The sequence below is a fragment of the Esox lucius genome, chromosome 4, assembly GCF_011004845.1.
Source record: "Esox lucius isolate fEsoLuc1 chromosome 4, fEsoLuc1.pri, whole genome shotgun sequence".
Taxonomy (NCBI): Eukaryota; Metazoa; Chordata; class Actinopteri; order Esociformes; family Esocidae; genus Esox; species Esox lucius.
Window position 1 is genome coordinate 31,807,756 of NC_047572.1, and position 22,672 is coordinate 31,830,427.

The 22,672-nt window shown below is 47.8% G+C and overlaps 3 protein-coding genes, 1 long non-coding RNA gene and 1 other non-coding gene across 6 annotated transcripts; 2 read left to right on the forward strand and 3 right to left on the reverse strand.

The window, feature by feature from the left end:
- Nucleotides 1-260: 260 nt before the first annotated feature.
- mmp17b (matrix metallopeptidase 17b) lies at nt 261-5,901 on the reverse strand. The gene is given in 12 exon segments (XM_029119429.2): nt 261-724; nt 727-846; nt 1,429-1,707; nt 1,973-2,122; nt 2,272-2,345; nt 3,794-3,881; nt 4,079-4,255; nt 4,398-4,575; nt 4,667-4,778; nt 4,993-5,146; nt 5,304-5,436; nt 5,734-5,901. Coding segments are annotated over 12 exon segments (1,815 nt in total). The 5' UTR covers nt 5,878-5,901; the 3' UTR covers nt 261-518.
- On the forward strand, nt 5,072-5,828 carry LOC117594380. Its single transcript, XR_004575653.1, has 3 exons — nt 5,072-5,160; nt 5,326-5,492; nt 5,740-5,828. It is a non-coding gene; the product is annotated as an uncharacterized LOC117594380 (long non-coding RNA).
- Nucleotides 5,902-9,687: 3,786 nt separating the features above from the next.
- On the reverse strand, nt 9,688-9,759 carry trnaa-ugc. Its single transcript has one exon. It is a non-coding gene; the product is annotated as a tRNA-Ala (tRNA).
- A 229-nt stretch (nt 9,760-9,988) lies between these two features.
- On the forward strand, nt 9,989-15,731 carry hars (histidyl-tRNA synthetase). Of its 2 annotated transcripts, XM_020045804.3 has the most exons (14): nt 10,103-10,171; nt 11,907-12,019; nt 12,139-12,228; nt 12,378-12,497; nt 12,631-12,726; nt 13,164-13,289; nt 13,404-13,511; nt 13,621-13,719; nt 13,869-13,962; nt 14,058-14,185; nt 14,541-14,798; nt 14,876-14,992; nt 15,082-15,228; nt 15,317-15,731. In XM_020045804.3, the coding sequence occupies exons 2-14, from the start codon at nt 11,909-11,911 to the stop codon at nt 15,374-15,376; spliced, it is 1,554 nt and encodes a 517-aa protein (XP_019901363.1). In that variant the 5' UTR covers nt 10,103-10,171; nt 11,907-11,908; the 3' UTR covers nt 15,377-15,731. The 2 variants fall into 2 exon arrangements, with proteins under 2 accessions (XP_012989082.1, XP_019901363.1); XM_013133628.4 differs by lacking the exon at nt 11,907-12,019 and having other exon boundaries at nt 9,989-10,171.
- Nucleotides 15,732-15,972: 241 nt separating this feature from the next.
- Nucleotides 15,973-20,862, reverse strand: dnd1 (DND microRNA-mediated repression inhibitor 1). Its single transcript, XM_010902397.5, has 5 exons — nt 20,754-20,862; nt 20,278-20,383; nt 17,058-17,383; nt 16,839-16,971; nt 15,973-16,721 (listed from the first exon to the last, which is right to left on the reverse strand). The coding sequence occupies exons 1-5, from the start codon at nt 20,775-20,777 to the stop codon at nt 16,201-16,203; spliced, it is 1,110 nt and encodes a 369-aa protein (XP_010900699.3). The 5' UTR covers nt 20,778-20,862; the 3' UTR covers nt 15,973-16,200.
- Between the last annotated feature and the right edge of the window lie 1,810 nt (nt 20,863-22,672).

Consider the following 22,672-nt stretch of genomic DNA (forward strand, 5'->3'; position numbering starts at 1 on the left):
ATCGAGAAAGCAGGTAGTATTTTTGGATGTCATTATGACTTTAGTGATGTAATGGGAATCAGGACTGAATGAGGAGAGGTTAGAGTCCCGGGCAGCAGGTGGACAAATATGGAGGTTGACAGTGGGGGGGGGTTTATTAGTTAGTGAGGAGTTTATTGTTGTTATTTTTTCTTTAGAAAACTGCAAATAAGAGTTGGGAAGTTGAGTGGAGGGGCCAGAGAGTGAGTCATTGCATCATTTAACAGTGACCACTGAAGACATCAGAGTTGTTAACTTTTATTTAGCCCAAGGTGCCAAAGGACATCACGTGTAAGATCGGGAATCTGACGAAATGTCCCGAATGTCCTGCCGTGTTGGAATCAGTCGGTTGCGTCCTGAGGGTAAGGCACGCCCGTAGAATGGAGCGGTCAGCCCGGCGAACAGAAGCGGTGAGGGGATGACGGGCCGTGGCTCAACCCGGGGCTGTAGCCAGGCGTGACACCGTCATCAGAGGAAGAAAGGCTGACAGGAGCGCACTTTTAAACACCACGGGTCTCGTCTCTGACGCTCCACTTCGACACGTGCATCGCTGCAGGCCCTCTCTCTCGGCTGCTCCGTCCAGGCTCGGACCCCTCCTCTGGCCTGCAGTCGCCTCCCCGCCTCTCTCCTCTCTCCTCTCCCACTCGCGACGCCCCTGCCGTCCAGTAGGGGGAGACAGGGAGAGCGCGCGGTCCTCTAGGAGAGGTGCAGAGGGGCGGGGGCAGTCCAACCAATCGGTGGCTGCGGATCGAGGGTACCCCGCCTCGGGGGGGGAGCCAGGGTGGGGGAACTTCCAATAGAAATCTCCTTTGAAGAGGTAGATGGAGCCTGCAGAGGTGATATAGAACAGGGCTCAATATACTGTGTGTTGATGAGATCTTTCACTTTTTCCCCCAAATAATCTTACAGTCTCTGTTGTCATTTAGCGTACGCTCCCATCCAGAGGGACGTCTTGTTGCACTCCCTCACTTCCTCCCTATCCCCTCTCTTACATCAGTGGCAGCCAAGCCCGCTATTCACAAAGACAGGGGAGATGGCATCCGGGGCGGGTCTGTGGGTGTGCTGGTCACGCTGGAGGTAATGGAGGCAGACAGCCAAGGGGTCAGTATGTCTACTACAAACCCATGGGGCCTTCAAGGGGCTGTTGAGCTCGGCCAATGAGGAGGTAGTTCTGAAGATGGGTTTTCTAAATCCTAAACCAATAGAGGGCTTTTAAAATTAAATTCTCTCACCATCTCTCTCACCGTCTCTCTCACTCTCTCTCTCTCACTGTCTCTCTCACTCTCTCACTGTCTCTCTCTCTCACTGTCTTTCTCACTCTCTCACTGTCTCTCTCACTCTCTCACTGTCTCTCCCTCTCTCTCACTGTCTCTCTCACTCTCTCACTGTCTCTCTCACTGTCTCTCTCACCATCTCTCTCAGTGGTAATCCCATTCACTCCTCCTCTGATGAGTTTTGTCCAGGTGTCGCTCTCTTCTTCTTTTCCTCCAGCTTCACCCTCTCCAATCTCCCCCCAAACTGGTCCTTCCTCTGAGTCCCACATTAGGCCCTGCTCCCCCTGGCCTCCCTCTCCTTCACCTCCTCCCTCTCCTCCCTTTTCTTTTGTCCCACCCCCTTTCCAGAGAGCTGAGAGGGGTTGGGGGGAACCCTCCTGGAGAGAGAGGTCCTTAAACAGCCAAAACTGGGAGCCTAAAAAAACAAACAGTTAGAAGTGAAGAGTTCAGTGGTCAGTTTGGTGGTACCGACTCTAATCTGCTGTTAATAATGTATTGATGCATCATGGCAACTTCCAACCCCTGTCTGTTCTGAAGACAGTAGATCACTTATCTAATTAGTGTTAGGGTTTGGACTCTGTAAAGGTATGCTGATCCTAGAACTGTACCAAACGGTGCTTTTACCCGGACATGGGGGTGTGTGTGTGTGTGTGCGCGGACTGGGGTCAGAGGTTACCTACCGGTGATGAAGATGATGGCGTTGTCCGAGTGTCTCTCCAAAACAGCCTGCAGAGGGGGCAGGTTAGGAGGCAGACCCCCCCACAGCCTCCTCACTGATGCCCCTCGCCCCGAAACCAGCCCCACGGTACTGACCCGCCACATAGTCAGCCCTGCAGAGGGGGTGAGAGACGGACTGGAGTTCAGTACACGCTCCTTCCACCAGGGGGCGATCACGCCTGAGAATCAGCACGCGTCCCTGGGAAAAATAACGACGGAAGGAGGACCACCGGGAAGCACCACCTTCACCGTGCCCACTCACCTTTGAAGAAGAACATCTCTCCTCTAATCTTGGCCACTGCATCAAAGCTGGTGTTGCAACGGTCCAGAGAACGGCTGAGAGGAAAGGAGAGCAGGGATGAAGGGAGATACGGGAGGGAAAGGAGGGATGAAGGGAGATACGGGAGGGAGAGGAGGGATGAGGGGAGATACGGGAGGGAGGGGAGGGTTGAGAGGAGATACGGGAGGGAGAGGAGGGATGAAGGGAGAGGAGGGAGGGAGAGGAGGGATGAGAGGAGATACGGGAGGGAGAGGAGGGATGAGGGGAGATACGGGAGGGAGAGGAGGGATGAGAGGAGATACGGGAGGGAGAGGAGGGATGAGAGGAGATACGGGAGGGAGAGGAGGGATGAGAGGAGATACGGGAGGGAGAGGAGGGATGAGAGGAGATACGGGAGGGAGAGGAGGGATGAGAGGAGATACGGGAGGGAGAGGAGGGATGAGGGGAGATACGGGAGGGAGAGGAGGGATGAGAGGAGATACGGGAGGGAGAGGAGGGATGAGAGGAGATACGGGAGGGAGAGGAGGGATGAGAGGAGATACGGGAGGGAGAGGAGGGATGAGAGGAGATACGGGAGGGAGAGGAGGGATGAGAGGAGATACGGGAGGGAGAGGAGGGATGAAGGGAGAGGAGGGAGGGAGAGGAGGGATGAGGGGAGATACGGGAGGGAGAGGAGGGATGAGGGGAGATACGGGAGGGAGAGGAGGGATGAGAGGAGATACGGGAGGGCGAGGAGGGATGAGGGGAGATACGGGAGGGAGAGGAGGGATGAGAGGAGATACGGGAGGGAGAGGAGGGATGAGAGGAGATACGGGAGGGAGAGGAGGGATGAGGGGAGATACGGGAGGGAGAGGAGGGATGAGAGGAGATACGGGAGGGAGAGGAGGGATGAGGGGAGATACGGGAGGGAGAGGAGGGATGAGAGGAGATACGGGAGGGAGAGGAGGGATGAGGGGAGATACGGGAGGGAGAGGAGGGATGAGAGGAGATACGGGAGGGAGAGGAGGGATGAGAGGAGATACGGGAGGGAGAGGAGGGATGAGAGGAGATACGGGAGGGAGAGGAGGGATGAGGGGAGATACGGGAGGGAGGGGAGGGTTGAGAGGAGATACGGGAGGGAGAGGAGGGATGAGAGGAGATACGGGAGGGAGAGGAGGGATGAGAGGAGATACGGGAGGGAGAGGAGGGATGAGAGGAGATACGGGAGGGAGAGGAGGGATGAGGGGAGATACGGGAGGGAGAGGAGGGATGAGAGGAGATACGGGAGGGAAAGGAGGGATGAGAGGAGATACGGGAGGGAGAGGAGGGATGAGGGGAGATACGGGAGGGAGAGGAGGGGGAAAAGAGTTTATGTTTAAGTGGCTGCAGCCATATACACGTTGATTGAACTGTCGTGACGGTCGTGTGTCCATACCTTTGTCTGTGTCCTTAACTTTGTCTGTGTCCGTACCTGTGTCTGTGTCCGTACCTGTGTCTGTGTCCGTACCTGTGTCTGTGTCCGTACCTGTGTCTGTATCTGTCGTTGTGCCGATGCTGCGGAGCTTCGGGAGCCAGAAGAGGAGCATCTGTGCCCGTGACATGGTTTCTACTTCCTGCAACACAGCAGTCCGTGTCAGAACCGTCTCCCACAAACAGGTCAGGCACGCCACACTGACACGCAACTGTACAGTAACAGTGAACACACAAGACACACACACTCACACATGCACACACACACTCATAAATGCACACACACGCTCATAAGGCGCGCACGCATGAAGCCACCAGTCAACAGCCTGTGGAGACTGACCATACAAGCCGGTGATGAGCTCCAGGTCGTCCTGACCCAGGCGGTAGTGGAGGGGGTCCCCGACGGGTCCCTGGTAGTACGGTCTCATCACGGAGCGCCGGGCAGACGAGTGGGAGAGACCCAAGGCGTGGCCAAACTCATGCACCAGCACCGTGAACAGGTCGGTACCCTCTGAGGCTGGGGGAGGGGGTGGGGGGGTGGGTTAGGATCCTTAACTTTAATTATCTTCATGAAGTTCCAGGAGCGAGTGCCTGTTCTGTACTTGGGCTCTTTAATTCCCTGTAGCTGCTGACACTGGGGTCTTCTGTCAGTCACATACCCGGCCGTCGGAACGCCCACTCCTCTTCGGCATCCAGGTGCACTCCTCCCGCTCGGGTGGGGTCAGAGGGGAAAAAGGCATGGCCGACGGCCCCCCCCAGCCCGTCGAACGGGTAGCTATCGCCATGAGAACCATGGAGGAAGTCCACCTGCAGGTCCGCCCCGTCTGGGCCTCCAACCTGGCAACAGAAGAAACGGGAAGTGACCTCGGGAGGGGGGTGGGGGGGCAATTATTTTACTCAGCCAACACATCCTAAGGAAAAGACCAACCTCGTGGAACTCCAGTGGAGTCTGGTCTGCCCACACCCTCAGGGCATAGAACACGAGGGAGCGAATTGTCTCACGGGAAAGGAGCGAGTCGTTGGTGGGGTACGAACTCAACCTGGGGAGAGGTTTGTTTGAGAAAGATAGTGAGAGAAGCTGTATGAGTGTGAGTTCTGCAGAGATGCATTTGAAAGACAGCGAGAGAACATCTAGTGGTGTGTGTTCTGGGGAGGATGAGAGCTCTGTAGGGATGTCGGTTAGGAGATAAGGTGCCAGTTAGGAGGTTATGTTGAAGTCTGGCTGGGGGAAGTATAAGCAGTGGTTTATCGAACCTCCAGCTGATGCTCCTTCGTGACCAGGTGGTTACAGCCCTCTTCCTCCTTAGGCTCTGCCCTTCCAGGAGATGATTGGCCTGTGATTTTGGCTCCTCCCCTTCATCTGGCAGTGAACATCTCCGGGCTCGCATCAGAGCCAGCGTCTCCTCATCTGAGAGAGAACAGGTACAAATGAAAAAGGAATGTTTTAGTGAGAGGGATAGAGAAAGGAAGACAAAAAGTGAGCATGTGGTGGAGATAATGAAAAACACAGAGAATGGATAGGCCTACAGTAACCCAAATATTGTCCATCCTCTTTATTTCCTCACCTGCTACTCCGGTCTCCTGGAGGCCTGCAAACCTCTGCATAGCTCGAACAGCTTGAGTGACGGCTGTCCAGGCCTGTAGCTGTCCAGTGGAAGGGTCCGGGGGTGGGAGATAGCCATACCTAGTCAACCAATCCTGTGACCGAAAACGGATAAGAGGTCTGCTTAATGTATTGAGAGGCATCATAGCAGGTAAGTTGAAAACATTGCAACACTGTCATGAGTTGCAGAAGTAGTCGTTCTGAGTGGGTAAAGACAGGCTAAGTGAGGATAAATAAAGCAGTATAACTGCTGTTAACTTTGGTCATCACTATTGTTATTTAATTAGACTATTTTCACTAATCATAAATGAGTAAATATATAAGAGCAATTGGTAATTTGTGGATGTACAAGCTTATGTTTAGTCCTAATCGCTTCCTGCATTTTGTCTCACCACCAGTCCGGGGTTTTCGTCGTCCGTGGGGGTAACGGGAACTCGGTGGGCATCTGTCGTGGCAGTTGAGGCAACTGTCGAGCCTTGGATCCGCATGCACTCCCACACGCACAAGAGGAGAAAACTCCACGCCGCTATCCCCATCCCGCTGGAGTTCACATTATTTCAATCAAACTTGGAAAGCGAAGTTGGACGTGGACGTTTATCGTCTCTGGTCAGATCAGTCACACGACGTTCATGGAACCGGCTCTCCGATGTGTCACCCGTCTTGGTGTTCGGAATAAAGATAGGCCTTGACAGGACCGGAGCCCGTCGGGACGTCTGACGCTGCCGGTAAACAGATCACGGAGAAGGAAGGGATGGAAAAAGGAGAGGAGGGAGGTAGCCGGCCAGCCACGGATTTACTCGTTAACGGTTGACTTCGTTTTGTCTCCGGCTTTGCACGTTGTGCAAATAACTAAAACATGAAGAAACATAAGCCTACATTACAATAAGTCATATAGAATCATTGTACGCCGGATAAAAGTTAATCTCCTGATTTATAATTGAAAAAATGACATTAATAATAAAGCCTATATGAAACAGATATAATACTGAAAGTAATATTGAAATTATAAATGAAAACGGTTCTGTAAGGTACGGATATGGAGTGGGGTGTTACTGTGTTCAAGTCAGTGATTTAATTTCAGAAGGAAAGCGAGTGTGTAATCGGGTTGGGTGTAAGCGTGGCTGAGATGCTTCAATTTAATCAGTAGGTGTCATTTAGTCAAAGGGTGTAAAGAGAAGGATGCATGGATGAAAGGAACGAAGGAGAATCATTTGTGAAATGGGATTAAAGTGGAATGGGGTCTCAGGCATTTTCTCGAGGGACAACTAGATGCAGCCGGGGTTGGGGGGGGGGTAAAATACATCTGGTTTCTCCTCTCTCTCTTTCAAGGGTAAGGAAAGAATCAAGTAATGAGTATCCGGAATGACAGAGAAAGATGGGGTACTGTATACTGAAAGAAGGGGTACAGTTATGATACGAGTTGGGCTTGGAGGGGGTGGGGGGGTCGTGTGTTGTCAGGTTAAGTAATGAAAGTGCATTGAACGCGGGTCACTAACTAAATTGATTTGGTATATTTTCGGTTCCAAACATGCACTCTCTACTTGGACCCCACCATCTGTGCTATGAGATCCAACACGCACGAATGGTTCAAACACCCTCTGTCAGACAGTATGGCAGAAAAACACGTTATCTAGTAAGTATAGGTTTTTCTGCCAATGTACGTGCTGCTAATCTACTAATAAAGAGGGGGTTTGAATCGGACGTCCGTAAAAGTTAAATGATGCGTCTTTAAACGTAACTATAAAAGTGCAACATTCGCCCGAGCCACATTTCTTAAATATAGTACATACACAAACTCCAAAATAGTCTGCATACATGCAAGTTGATTCTAATGACTGATATGACAGAAAGTCGTGCAGTTTATCCCGTGCTTACCTTGTAGTTCGTCTCCTCTCGCTCTCACGCCACTCTCACTCTCACTCTGAACAGATGTGCTCGTCCCTCATCATCCCTCCTCATACTCACTCCCTTTTCCTCTGTCAAACTCTATAAACCCCCTTCAGCCACCGACCCCCCCCCATGTTTCTGAGCTTTCACAATAGTCTTCCTCATACCACCCCCGCCACCACTAAAACCAATCTGTGTGTGTGTGTGTGTGTGTGTGTGTGTGTGTGTGTGTGTGTGGTATCAATGCAGAAAAAGCCTTTTTCCATCCTGTATGAAGATTTACAGCTTCCCGTCTTTTCTTATAGCGCATATTGCTTTAAGGTGGTTTTTCAAGTGTTCCATATCTACTTAAATAATTCCTAATATATTTTACACACACACACACACACACCCATATATTGCTTGTAACACAATCAAAATGAAAATAGCATTTCTAATTAATCCATGTTATTATAATAAAACAATAAGGCTCAAAAACGTTTTTGACAGCGCATATAAAAATAAATGTAGTGTGGAACTAAAGCCTCTGTGAGATTAGTGACAGAAACAGCAAGGATAGTGTGTGTGTGTGTGTGTGTGTCGTCGTGTTTGACCGTGTGTAGTGAGCAGGGTTACTAACATTTTGTTGAAATCCTCTTAACGACAGGATTAAAAAAATTTAAGATAAAGATTGGAACAGATCTCTGTTTAGTTGTCTTTCTCTCTCTCTCTCTCTCTCTCTCCATGAGCATTATTCATCTGTCTCAATCTTCACTGACTGAGACAAATGATCTTCAAATAGATGAGAGCAAGAGGTACAAAGACAAAGTTAAGTAGATCTTGGGGACAACACAGGATAACTACACCTGCACCTGATGAAACCTTAAACTGACAGAGAGAAAAGCAGTGTGAGTAAAGTACTTCTCCAGACACACCAGTGTACTGTGAATTCATACCTATACCCGTTTCCTCCATTCTCTCTCGGGGGAAAAGTGTGATTGAGAAAAGCACGTGTGGGACTCACTATATTAGGAAAGTCCATCCCCCTTAAATGGATCTTCATATTTAACCAGCGCCTGGCGAAGCTGAGACAGAACGGGATAAAATACCCATCTAACAGCAAAATGAACAAAAGCAACTCATTCAATCCCTTCGTTCTGGTTGAACTCTATGCACTATATTCAAATTCCTTGAATCTCTAAATTTCAATGCCAAACTAGGTTGATAAAATGTAGAAAGTGCTCCCTTGACAACCGGGTCAAGCCACACATAAATGTGTGCGGTGGTCGGGCCAGGTCAAAGGTGACCGGCTGGAGCGGGGGCATGGAGGGGGTGTTGCTAGATCCCTGAAACAGGAAGGATAGGGTTAGATGTGTCAATGGGTTTGTGTGTCTGGGAATCTGCAAATGCCCAATTGTGGGGCTAAACATGTGGTTGCCCAGGCAACTAAGGCACTTTTCGGCCAATCAGCGTTGCATGGAGTCTTTGTTGTTCAGTCCGCACGTGGCATTTCTCACAATTGACATCTTTAAAATCGTTCATTTCTGTTAGGCTCTACAGGGTCTCCCAAACCTCTCCTCTGGCTTCCTCAAAGGTTTCATATTTTTGTTTAGACCGTAAACTGGCACACATGACTCAGTTACTTAAAGCTTTAAAGGTTTGTTGACTAATTGCATCAGGTGTAAAAGATACTGGGGAGGCCAAAGGAGAGGTTTGGGTAACCCTGGTAAAGAACTTTGACTGAATAAGAGTTCTTAGTGGTTTAATTATAGCGCTCACTCTAAGGGTGTTCATTGACTGAGGACATTATTTTCAGCTGACAAGAAGTCGGTTTAAATTGTTATTAAAATTACCAGATTAAAGTGAACACTTGTGCATATCATTTTTTTCTCCACTGTAGGTCTGCTTTAAAATTCAGTAGGCCTGGCTGAGACAAATGGTATTAACTCTGTACTGTGACTGTATAGGTCCTGCTGTTTTTTGCTGTGTATTGTCACAATGAGTGTATTGTCTACCTCATTCCCCTTGTAACTAAACATTACGGGCGCAAACTAACCGATAGACATATTCATTCCGGAAAAGCATTTTAAATAAGCAAATATCGCTCGTGTTTCAGACCAACTCTGAAGTTTGTTTTAAAGCATGCCACTGTTGGCACATGTGCCCAAGCTTGAGATTAAACAACATCATACAATATGTTTCCAACATTTATTAATAAAGGGTTAGTGTTGGCCAAATCCTCTATCACATAAATAATTACTTTGGTTATTAATGCTGAATCCCAAACATTTTTGTTTTTATTGTTTACTTGGGATACTGAGTTAAATGTATACTATTCTTCAAAATCAATGATTTGGTGTTCTTCATATTATTATTTTAAAAAGCATAGATAGTAAATTAGATAATGGGGGACAATTTATTTAGAAATTGGAATTCAACTTGAAATAAATAACCACAAAGTCGATCTTAGTCAAAAGAAGTGGAGATGCCGGGGATTGAACCCGGGGCCTCATACATGCAAAGCATGCGCTCTACCACTGAGCTACATCCCCTACTTACGAAACGTGGTAAATAAACAATAGATATCCTAAACATGTGAAGATTTTGAATGTAACGATTCTTACAGAGTGGTAAAAATGGTTGATAGTGTCGGTTACGATATTATTCATGTAACTACATTGAATTTCTGCAACAAAAAACAGTCATTTTAATCTCACTCTTCCATAAACACCAGCACGAACCAGCATAATCTTCTGCCACCGTGTGGTACGTAGAGGTATGTCATTGGGTTCTCAGCTTCCGGTCCTTGAAGAAGACTTAGCATTATTAGCGTTAGCATAGCCCTCTTACTAGTGTGGCATTAGATGAAATACCATGTCTGACAAAGCGCAAATACAAGAGGCAATTAAAACACAAGGAGAAGTCGTGCGGAAACTAAAGACAGAAAAAGCAAGCAAGGAACAGGTCAGTATTCATTGCCAAGCACGATGTCACGATTTATTGAAATGCCAGGGAAACAATTGCATGCGTAACGTCCTTATGCCATAAGCTAACGGTAGCTAGCTATCTGGCTTGCCATGCCGTGGACTTGCCTCGCCGGTTCACTGTCAGATGAATGAATGGCAAAACATAGTTCCATTAAAATAAGCATGTCACTGCCATTGAAAATGATGTATAATATTCTTATGCACGTAACGAATAGGTTTCCCACATCATACAGCAAAACATAAATCCAAGCTGATGCAATCTCCCTGTAATTTATCTCTGTACGGTATTGTAAGGTGTTTAACAAGCTATATTGTAAGCTGTGTGCAGTAATTTTTGTAGCATGCAGAATTTGTAGATTTGAACATCACAAAACCAATGAATTCCTGGCTGAATGTTTTGCGGATTTTGTAGAATTGAACATCACACAGCCAACTAATTCCTGGCTGAATGTTACGGAATCTTCCTAACTGGGCTTTCACTTTCTCTTACACACTTTTCTTTTAACTAGGTTAAGGTTTCCATTAACTTGTTTAGGATTTTTTTTAACATTTAAAAAGTAGAAATTTAATGCGACAATTCCCTGTCATCTGGCCAAGTTAACGATGTGTTTGTGTTAATCTTTTAATGTCGCTGTGTGTCTACCTGTCACGGTGTTCTTCCAGTTAAAAAGCTAGTGTCGACTGAAAACTGCTGGAAGTTAAAAAAAATACAAAAATCCTAACGGTCTTTTAATAATGTGACAAATCCCCTGCGTGAGCTGTCCTAGCATCTGTTGTTGGAACGAATTGCTTTCACGTCATTATATCAGTGATGGGATATTTTGACTTGTCGACATTCTCATTTGCGCACCGATAGGTATACATACTTTTATTATCATTCACAATCTTTCCTAGGTATTCCCAACCCGACACGTTTATATAGAACGTGTTCTGAAGCCACCGTGGCTTGAAAATAATGAGTTACTTGAACTTATGCAGGTGGGATGTTTGTCGATAAAAAAAAAAGCTTTAACTTGTTTGTCTCCACCTATACAACGACCCGCAGCTAAGGTTGTCTTCGAAGTAAATATCCGATCACTGATCGGAGAAAATTCCTAAGTTGCTACCGAATTTAGAATTCACTAACATTATTTTGGGTACATACTGTAGTATAACGTGACTAATTTGCCATTCTGGAATACTTTTGACGTGCTTAATTTCGCCACTGCTTTGCTTAGAGATCTGACAACAGATACGTAATTATTTCAATAATTAGAACCTGTAAATGTTGCAATTGAAATTTGTGCCACGTGGCTTCTGTCAAATAAACCCGAGTCAATGGAAACCTGCCTTAAGTACATATATATTCTTTTTATTTACCTGTGTGTATGCCAGGGGGCTGGACCTCACTGACTCTCAACACCTTCCTACATCACCAGGCCAGGGTCGTGTTCAGTAGGCCACAGTAGTGATAGGGTTGCTCACCACTTTTCTCCTGTTCTTCCTGCTCGATGCCAACTACCCTGCTTGGGCCAAATCATCATCTTCCTCACATCACTACCGATTGTATTTGGATGGGATAACCCTTCCGTCGCCCGGAACTCACTGCAATTGGACAACATGGCTTGGTGGACTTTATCATTGGACTCTACGGCTGCCCTCACGCTGCGCTCTTGAACGGCCATCTTGATTATTATTTTTTATTTTTTTGTATTTTGCTTTTTTCCCTCCTGGGATGAATGCGTTGGGTGTGGTGTCCCGGCGTCTTTGTGCGGGTGTGGCTGGCCGTGTGTCTGGATGGTCTGCCCACTCTCTACGCCCCTTCGCTGGGATCACGGTGTCTCAGGTAGGACCCTGACAGGAGCCTTGGGGGGGAAGTAGGGAGGGGCGGGTGGCTCACTAGCTGTTGATCTTTTTGAGGTCTTGGTAAACACTGGTGTAACAGGGTTTGTTTTTCCTCCTTAGATCGATGAGGAAGTTGCAAAACTGTTAGAGCTGAAGGCTCAGCTTGGAGGAGATGAAGGCAAACACCAGTTCACTCTGAAGACTGCCAAGGTAAATCCTGCCTCCAAGAGGAGTGCCTCTCTCTGCCAGATGATCTTTTAAGAGAACATGCTACGTGTTGTTTACTACTTGTCCAGATCATTAGGTGATGTATTGCTTATGGGCTCTTTTTTTCCTGTCTTCCTCCATCTGTCTGTCAGGGCACCAGGGACTATAACCCCAAACAGATGGCTATCAGAGAGAAAGTCTTCAACACCATCATCGGCTGTTTCAAACGCCACGGAGCGGAGACCATTGACACGCCGGTGTTTGAGCTGAAGGTATGTGGGCGGTCACACACTTACACGGAACACTGTTGATGAGCAATAGAGAGTGGTGGACTAGCTCTGATTTTGTGTAATGTCAGGATTTCGTACCTCAGTTGATCATCTATTGTAATCTGTCATTTTGAAGGAAACCCTGACCGGAAAGTATGGAGAGGATTCTAAACTCATCTATGACCTGAAGGACCAAGGGGGCGAGCTGCTCTCCCTTAGATATGACCTCACTGTATCCTTCTAGTAGTTACTGTCCCATAGATATGACCTCACTATATCCTTCTAGTACTTACTGTCCCTTAGATATGACCTCACTGTATCCTTCTATTCCAGTGTTTCTCAACCCTGCACCTGGGCACCCCCCCCTGCCCTGCATGTTTTAGATCTCTCCTTGCTCAGTCACAGCTGATTCAAATGATCAGCTCATTATCAAGTCCTTCATGAGCTACATAAGGTATGTTAGGGCAGGGAGAGATCTAAAACATGTAGGCAGGGGGTGTGTCCAGGAGCAGGGTTGGGAAACACTGTTCTAGTTACTGTCCCTTAGATATGACCTCCCTGTATCCTGTATCCTTCTAGTAGTTACTGTCCCTTAGATATGACCTCACTGTATCCGTCTTCTAATACCCAATCAGCTGTCTGCTAGTCCTTGACCCCGCCCTGTTCCAGGTGCCCTTTGCCCGTTACCTGGCCATGAACAAGATCTCCAACATCAAGCGCTACCATATCGCAAAGGTCTACCGCCGCGACAACCCTGCCATGACCCGAGGACGCTACCGGGAGTTTTATCAGTGTGTAAGCATCGGGGGCGGAGCCACGGATGACACTTACAACCCGGTGTTAGACTGTTGACATGTACTAAAACACTTCTGTTATGGCACGTCCCCCCCCCGTCCCCGTCCCCCCCAGGATTTTGACATTGCTGGCCAGTATGACCCCATGATCCCAGACGCCGAGTGTCTGAAGATCGTCCACGAGATCCTCAGTGAACTGGAGCTGGGAGACTTCCGCATCAAGGTAGGTCAGAGGTCCACACCTCAGCAGCATCATGTAGTGAGGGGCGTGGCCACGGTGTGTCCTCCTACTCCTCTTAACCCCACCCCCCACCCCCACACAACCTCTGCAGGTGAACGACAGACGTATCCTCGATGGAATGTTTGCGGTGTGCGGCGTGCCAGACGACAAGTTCCGCACCATCTGCTCCACGGTGGATAAACTGGACAAGGTAAGACACCCGAGCAACGTGTTAGTCCTACCTGGCAGGGACCACGTGTTGAGGAGCCCAAACTGTGACACGCACCGGCCCACTTCCTGGGTCCCTTTTAACACTGTCCCTTTGGGCTCTTTCAAATCTCCTTTCGCTCCTCCCTCTAGATGTCCTGGGAGGATGTGAGGAGTGAGATGGTGAAGGAGAAGGGTCTTTCTGAGGAGGCCGCAGATCAGATCGGACAGTATGTCAGCATGCAGGGTGAGGACCACCCCTCTTTCAGACACACACAAATCATGCACCCCCCCCCCCCCCCGTGTGACCCCTGACCCTGTCTGTTGTTGTTTGTCTGGCAGGGGGTAAGGACCTGGCTGAGCGTCTGCTGCAGGATGCCAAGATGTCGCAAAGCAAGCAGGCATGCGCCGGCCTAACCGACATGAAGCTGCTGTTCAGCTACCTGGAGCTGTTCCAGGTCACAGACAAGGTGAGGGGTCCGAGGTGACGTGGTGACAGCCCATCCAACAGCCTCCTCTGTAGGGGCATTTCCATGGCAACGGATGACTATAGTTTAAGTAGCAATACAGTAGATGTTGCCTTTTACCCAGTACTGGATTAAACAAGAGTTCTGAATTCAGTGACAGACATTAACTTAAATCCTCCCATCTCTCAGTCCCGAGGTCTTCAGCCTTTGGGGACCCTCACACATTTCACAGTTGCGTTCGTTGGGTTTGATGATTCTGACCAGTGCCAACTCTGGAATTGATCGAATACTGATTGGCAGAGGGTCCCTGAGAGATCTGAAGACTTAACCATCTTAACCTGTCCTCCCTCTCTCTCAGGTGGTGTTTGACCTCAGTCTGGCCCGTGGGCTGGACTACTACACAGGTGTGATTTACGAGGCCATTCTGACCCAGAACGGCCCCGCCCCCGAGGCAGGTGAGAAGGGCGAAGAGGGTGTGAGCGTGGGCAGCGTGGCAGGTGGCGGACGTTATGACGGCCTGGTGGGAATGTTTGACCCCAAAGGCAGGAAAGTCCCATGTGTGGGGGTCAGCATCGGTATCGAGAGGGTCTTCTCCATCTTGGAGCAGAAAGCGGAGGTAAGAGGGTGTGGCGGCGGTCTTCCGCCAGCTCTCTGTTCAGAAGTCTGAGACTGTGTTCTGGTCTGACTCCTCAGGCGTCAGCAGAGAAGGTGCGTACCACAGAGACTCAGGTCATGGTGGCCTCTGCCCAGAAGAACCTTCTGGAGGAGAGACTCAAACTCACTGCTGAATTGTGGAACGCCGGGATAAAGGTGTGTGTGTGTGTGTGTGTGTTAAACTGCTGAAAAAGCATATATTGTGGGCAGTGGCCAATCACAAGAGGGCGCTGTGTTTGTGTCAGGCCGAGGTGATGTATAAGAAGAACCCCAAACTGCTAAGCCAGCTGCAGCACTGTGAAGACTCTGGGATTCCCCTGGTGGCCATCCTGGGGGAGCAAGAGCTGAAGGACGGGGTGGTGAAGCTCAGAGACGTCCACAGCCGAGAGGAGGTGAGATTCTCCCTCACACGCAGCGTGTCGGGGAAATACGCATCCTTAAATAAAACGCAAACTCATCTCCCTCTCTGGTGTTTCCCAGGCTGATGTGCTGAGGGCAGAACTCGTGGAGGAAATAAAGAAAAGGATTGCCGATGTCTAAGTCACCGCTTCAACCCGACAACAGTCCAAAAACAGTTGTTTACCCCAAGTAAACAGGTCAACACTGACCACCTGAGACTCACCACATGCCAACAAAGTCACTCAGGTTGCCCAAAACTCATATTAGTGGTCCCCTTCAGAAAAGGCAGTGAGTGTTTCTGTACTCACTACATTCACATAAGGCTACTCGGCTGTGTAACTATGTTTCTATGTCATGTACATTCATCAGAGGCGACATTGCAATGTTCACTGTACTACAGCTTCAGTCTTGCATCCAGATCTTAACACACTAAATGTAGGGAAAATATAAATGGCCTGTCAACCCACCAATAAACTGATAAATGTGGTGTTAACTTCGGCCTGTGTCTGATTTACAACAAGTGTATCTGACCGCTGGCCATTCATGGCTTGACTCAAGGTGGACACATGACAATAGCAGCGCTGATGGACACAGCGCTTCCGAAGAAGTACAGAGACAGATGTCCCCAAAGCAGGATCGAGTGCATTTCCCTGTGTGGGTTCAAGCGGTGTCTTCACACTGACAACACTGGAGACGCAATGACTTGACCAAAAAATAAAAATTAACTCAACATCAACTGTTAGAAAACATTCCTCATTTATTCAAAAGAGAAACCAACACACACGCGCGCACACACAGACACACACAAACACACACACCTGGCAAAAGGTGGTGAAACATGCAAATGGTAAAAGGGGAAGCAAAAATCGTGCATTTAACTCCATTATAGTGCAAAACGATCTAATCATAATTAACACAAAATATAATTAAAACATTAAAACAAACAGAAGGGGGTTTGCTGGGTATCACGCTCTGTAAAGAGCGCCGAGCACCTGCTGGGCCGTTGCTTTCTGCGCCTCCCTCTCAACGGCCACTGGGTTTGGGCCGGGTAGAGTCTGAACCGTGCCAGTGAAGGGCGTGGCCAGACCCGGCACATACACCTGGTAGCTGAAGTACAGGAACCCATCCGCCCCAGTGCAAAGGTACTGCAGGTGGTAGAGGGGCTCCCCCCGCCCGTACACCTCACACACCCCCTGGAGCAGCGTAACCTCGTCCACGGGAGGCAGCCGGAACGGTGCGCCGGGGGAAACGGGCGCGGCTGGCCCCGCCACGGAAGAGGCCCCCCCCACTGCCCGGGAGAAGGGCGGCGGCGGCTGAGGGGCGAGCGGGGGCTCCGGGGAAGGCTGGACGGCGTCGAGGTAGGCGCGGCGGTGGGGTTTGAGGGGAGAGGAGGGGGCTTTGGGGGGTCTCGGCGGCTCGCCGTGCAGGAGCTTGGCAGAAGATAGCCACTTCACAGTGACGGAAAGGCCGAAGCGCTTCTTGAAGGCTGCAGGGGAAGGGAGGGGGGGCTGTTTTTAAATCATTAGGGGGGAGATTAAAAGCATGTCAAAGTGTAGAGGAGCGGACAGCACAAAGCTGAAGCTCCATGACGACCCAGGCCTACCTTCAACCAGCACCTTCTTGGCCATGGACGCCACGTGATGGGAGGCATACATCACAACGGCGCTGGCACTCCCTCCCCCCGGCTCCGAATTCAGGGACACGGCTTCTGCCCCCTCGGACAACTCCTGCAGCACCTGCGGGCGGGACCACAGACACATGTCAGGAAACTCCCCCTTCCGTAACATGGTCCGTTCAGGACACGCCCGGTTCCCTCCTTGACCTGCAGCAGCTGTTCCTCCCCGGTGTTGGCCGGTAACCCGACCAGGCAGATCTGCCGTTTCTCCGTGCTGCGCCGGACACTGAGGCGTGCTCCCGGCTCCAGGGCGTGGCCGTTCAACGTGCGGATGGCGGCGGCGGCCAAGGCTGGGCTCCCGTACTTGGCGTAGGCGAAGCCGCGGTTCTGCCCGCTGAAGTTCATCATGAGGCGAAATTCCCAGAGAGGCCCCACGGCCCGGAAGAGCGGGATCAGCCGGTCCTCAAAGATGTCCCGCGGGATCTGGCTGATGAACACCTCGCAGCCCATCCCAGGAGCGGCACCACACCAGTCTGACCACCAGGTGGGGTAGAGGACACAGGATTAACCCTACTATTGCAGACTGCATAAATATTGTGTGGGGAAAAAAATACACATTTGCCATCCTCCAGACTGATTCGTCCAATTAAAAGGTTAGATTCATGTTTGTTTTTTTGTGTTAGACCAAGCTGATCACAGCCAGTTTCTGTTCATGTTCACTGAAGGTGTCAAATCTCGAGGAAACTGAATGCCACTCCGATATTAACGTCCGCTCTGAGAGAAGTTACTTGGGTCACTTCTACAGGCTGCTCCTCTTTCAGCATACACCAACGCCTGGGAGCAAGTGGAAAAGACCCTTAAGCTTGACAAAGTCTCTCCTCACTCAAAAATAAAGTGAGCTGCTGTCTGATAATTGCAGCCCCAATGATATCTGTTCATGTCCAGCTGTATTTATTATTTTCTGTGTTTACTTGTTCATTTGTTGTTACAGCAATTATTATTCTATGTATTTTGTTTTGTCTTGCAAATGAGTGTGCTTGGCCAGGTTGTCAAAAAAGACAATTGGTTCTCAATAAATTTACCTGGCTTAAAGAGTTACTGCAATCATCTGATGAATGCTGGTAGGAAAACTTCACAACCCAATAATAGAACATTTTACTAAAAGTTTGCAGAGTTTTTGTTAGAAGGCAAGATAAAAACAAGTGCAAGCATTAGTTATAATTCTATAGTTAGTTCTATCTGATCCACCAATAACTTCAGTTTAAACAGGCCTGGTAAACACCTCAGTTCTAATTAGCTTGTACATCAGTGGCCTGTAATGCATTTACATTCAGCAGATCTATCATCAGTGAGTGAGGGGCTCAATCTCAAATCGCATACTTGCATACTATGTAGTATGCCGGATTAGTATGCGAGAAGATCTGTGTTTCCCGGAGTATAGATATATAAATAAATAGTATGCCAAAAGTTCCCAGATGGTCTACAATTTCTGGTGGAATTTAGGCATCCGTGCATGCTTTGTGGGGTGATTGTATCAATGTCATTGACGGATGAAAGAAAAACTGTGTTGTGCCATGAAATGAAAATGTTTTGGCTGTGTAAAGTTTGTTTTCAATCTCGCTAGCAGTTGCTAAATTCTTATGACTTCCAAGTAGCATAATAGTAGTATGACTGGCTTGTAAGCTTTTAAAACGGCCAGTGGCAAAAACCATACAGCTCAGTAAGTCCCAATACTGGCTTACTATATACTAAACAGTACGTACTTGTAATACGAATCGGCCAGTACGATTTGAGATTCAGATATGGTTCTGATCTGCTACCTTGTTGCATACAAGTATGCACATGATACCCAAGATATAACCTCATGCATTCGCATGTTTACAACATTGAAGGATGATCTCTTAAAAACACATACGCTGAACAAAATTATAAACGCGACACTTATTTTTGACCCCATTTATCATGAGCTCAACTCAAAGACCTAAGACTTTCTCTATGTACACAAAAGGCCTATTTCTCTCAAATCTGTGTGAGTGAGTGCTTCTTAGTGAGTACATTTCTCTACCATAAGTCGTCTCTGAAGGCGTTTCAGAGAATTTGTCAGTGCATCCAACCAATCTCTCAACCGCAGACCATGTGTAACCACACCAGCCCAGGACCTCCACATCCAGCATCTTCACCTACAAGATCATCTGAGACCAGCCACCTGGACAGCTGCTGCAACAATCGGTTTGCATAACCAAAGAATTTCTGCACAAACTGTCAGAAACCGCCTCAGAGAAGCTCATCTGCATGCTCGTCGTCCTCATCGGGGTCTCGACCTGACTGCAATGCTCACATTCAATGGCGTCTGGCACTTTGAAGAGGTGTTCTCTTCACGGATGAATCCCGGTTTTCACTGTACAGGGCAGATGGCAGACAGTGTGTATGGTGTCGTGTGGGTGAGCGGTTTGCTGATGTCAACGTTGTGGATCGAGTGGCCCATGGTGGCAGTGGGGTTATAGTATGGGCAGGCGTGTGTTATGGACAACAAACACAGGTGCATTTTATTGATGGCATTTTGAATACACAGAGATACCATGACGAGATCCTGAGGCCCATTGTTGTGCCATTCATCCACGACAATCACCTTGGAGTTATCATCTGTATACAATTCCTGGAAGCTGAAAACATCCCAATTCTTGCATGGCCAGCATACTCACCGGACATGTCACCCATTGAGCATGTTTGGGATGCTCTGGATTGGCGTATACGACAGCGTGTTCCAGGTCCTGGCAATATCCAGCAACAAAGGAGTGGACCAACATTCCACAGGCCACAATCAACAACCTGATCAACTCTATGCAAAGGAGATGTGTTGCATTGCGTGAGGCAAATGGTGGTCACTGGTTTTTGGACCCCCCCAATACAGTGAAACTGCACATTTAAAGTGGCCTTTTATTGTGGCCAGCCTAATGCACACTTGTGCAATAATCATGCTGTCTAATCAGCATCTCTATATGCCACACCTGTGATTATCTCGGCAAAAGCGTTGCATTTATAATTTTGTTCAGTGTGGTTAAGTCAAGCGTGAGGAATGCAGGAGAGCATTTACAAGGCCCGTTGACGGTCACGGAGATAAGGCTCAACTTGGATGTAACATTTTAGTTATGTTTTCTCTCTATATCCCCTGCTCTGTAGTGGCATAACTTGGCGCTGGGCCGGGGAGCAGGCTGACTTAACACGCGGGTCGAAAAATTACGATGCGGTATATACAGTCGACGTCCAAACAGAACAACATAAAATAAAAACACTAAAATATTTATCATAGAGGCCAAGCACAGGCCCCTTACCCACCGCGGGCCCCGGTGCAGTCGAACCCCCTGTACCCCGGTAGGTACGCCTGTGTTGCCGTGTTAATTAGACAGCCACAAGGTAGCCTGCTCACCATCGGGCGGTCCTCCATATTTCCTCTGCCCATTGACCTGGTTCAGCTTGATGCCCGTCTCCTGCAGCCAAATCTCCAGCGCTTTTAGACGTTCCGGGTTCAACACCTGAGCCAGAAAGAGACATTAGACCTTTCGAACTGAATTGGCCAATTTAACGATCTCCTTGGACTACTTGATGAAACGTAGTTGGGATTGGCAGATCAAAAGTTAATACACCCGCTACATTGATTAGCCATGTTGCGCGCTTCATTAAACCCAAGAATTGCGTGATTATTTAAAACATGTTTTGGTTTTGTTTTGATTAGGCGATGGACCTTGAAGTGTATGGAACCATTTGTTTTGAGTGAAACAAGAAACACTAATAATATTGTCCACGTTGGAAAAACGTACGAACTGCTTTCAAACGCGTAGGTCTATATGGCAATGTATCAAAAACAACAAATGGTAAAACCCCGAACCCATAACTTTAATTTACCTGACTCGAAAACTTTTCCATCATCACAGCACTCAATATTCTTTCAAAGTCCAATCTCCTACTAATTAGTGCGGTACCACCGTGAAAACACGTGACCCCAGGTAAAAAGCGATTGGATCTCTGGTGAGGTCAGGCGCGTCGGCAAAAATATATAAATGAGTCCAGTCACATGACTATTCACCCGAGGGCCACAATTTGAAAACTTCTACCTCGTTAACGAGTTATTGGTTTCCAAAGCAAAATAAGAGAGATTTAGGCTTACAGTGCATCCCTCCCCAAACGACCCACTACACACTTGACCTTTTGAGTGGGCTCATTATGGGTGGTGGTGACAAACGAGACAGGCCGAGGTCATATCTAGGCACAGTGAGATTACTTTTTGCGAATAGCTAGTTGTTGTTTTTCTAAGTAACTGCGATGTGATTATGTCATACGTTATTGGTGACTGAAAAGCACAAGTCTGAACTAATTTGTAGAGTCTTTTTCGGAAAAGTTTTCCGGATGCACCCGGTTGCAACAGAGTGAATTCATGACTGACGTGCCCGTAAACATACCTTATTACGGAACGATCGTCATCTTCGTTCGTTGTGTTAAAGGTTAGGCTACTTGCCAGCTGCTAATGAACAAGGGATTCTGAAAGGTTCAGTTATGGTAAAGGATGCAACTACGATTGTCTCTCACAAGATGTCAGCATTTTCCCAATTCTGTTGCGAGAACTGTCTGTCTCCTCAGCACACACGCATAGACATAATTCTCCAACGATTTTTGGTACCCGGGCCAGTGGTGAAGTGTTTGCAACTCACTTGAATGTCTTGTCGCGGAGGTATCTAAATAGAGGGCTTGACGGCAGGGGTGTGTAGCCTAACTCCAGATCCTGGAGTTATTTTTCCACACCTCAGTGAACTGTGTACTGAACCACTGTTATAGAAGATTCATTCAAGTTTATCACTTTCGTGCAGGAGAGAATCACTGATTTAGGCTAACATGAAGTCTGAATGAAAACCTTTTCATCACAAATGTTAAATAGTTGTCAGATGGCATAATGCCCTGAAGAACTTTAATTTAAAAAGTTATTCTGGAAGCAAATATGTATGCCTTCTCTTTTAGGTTTTAATTGGTATTTTCAAAGCCATTTCGCTAGATTGCATTCATGATGAAACATTTCCCACAGAGCAAAATAATTTGAAAGACGTGTTTTCAAAGTCTGTTCAACCCCTTTTTCAACCGGGAAGAGGTATTTTCAACACCTTCTGCTCAGTTATGACACAAAGCTATCTTTAAATTAATAAACCTTTTTAAATGGCTGTAATTTAAGCATACATAATGAGCATAGAATGTGTCTTCATTTATTTACCTTCAGAGAAAGTATCTCAGTGAATATGTTCAACTTAGTTAAACATTCTGGGTATGATGTCAGTGTGTGGGCGGCAAGAGACATGCCAGTTAAAGGCCCAAATATACTTCAGGCAAAGTGCGCGTACTCAGGATGGCTTCCACATCTATCCTGTGGACTTTTGGTCCGTATTTTGTGAATGTCTCCCTAGGCTTTGAGTGTACAAATATGCAGGTGCTACACCAACAGAACTTGGGGAAGTATACCCAAAATCCTCTGAGGTTCTGTGAGACTGAAACATCGAAGTAGTAGTAAATACTAAGTTTAATGGTCTAACGCACCATCTTCGTTGGCAGCGTTGCCGCTCCTTTTTTGTTGTTTTCTTAAGACATTAATAACAGTACCTCCTCTGTCGCCGAGTTCATTGTGGTTGTACAAAATCAGCAGTTGTCAACGTATTTCCGAAAAGGTACAAAAAAATCTTTCATACACTGCCTCTTTGTGGACAAAGCTTTTAAATATCTGTTTAGACATAAAGTACACTGTGGAGTATGTTAGCAATACTGCTTGCGTAGCGTCCACGTAT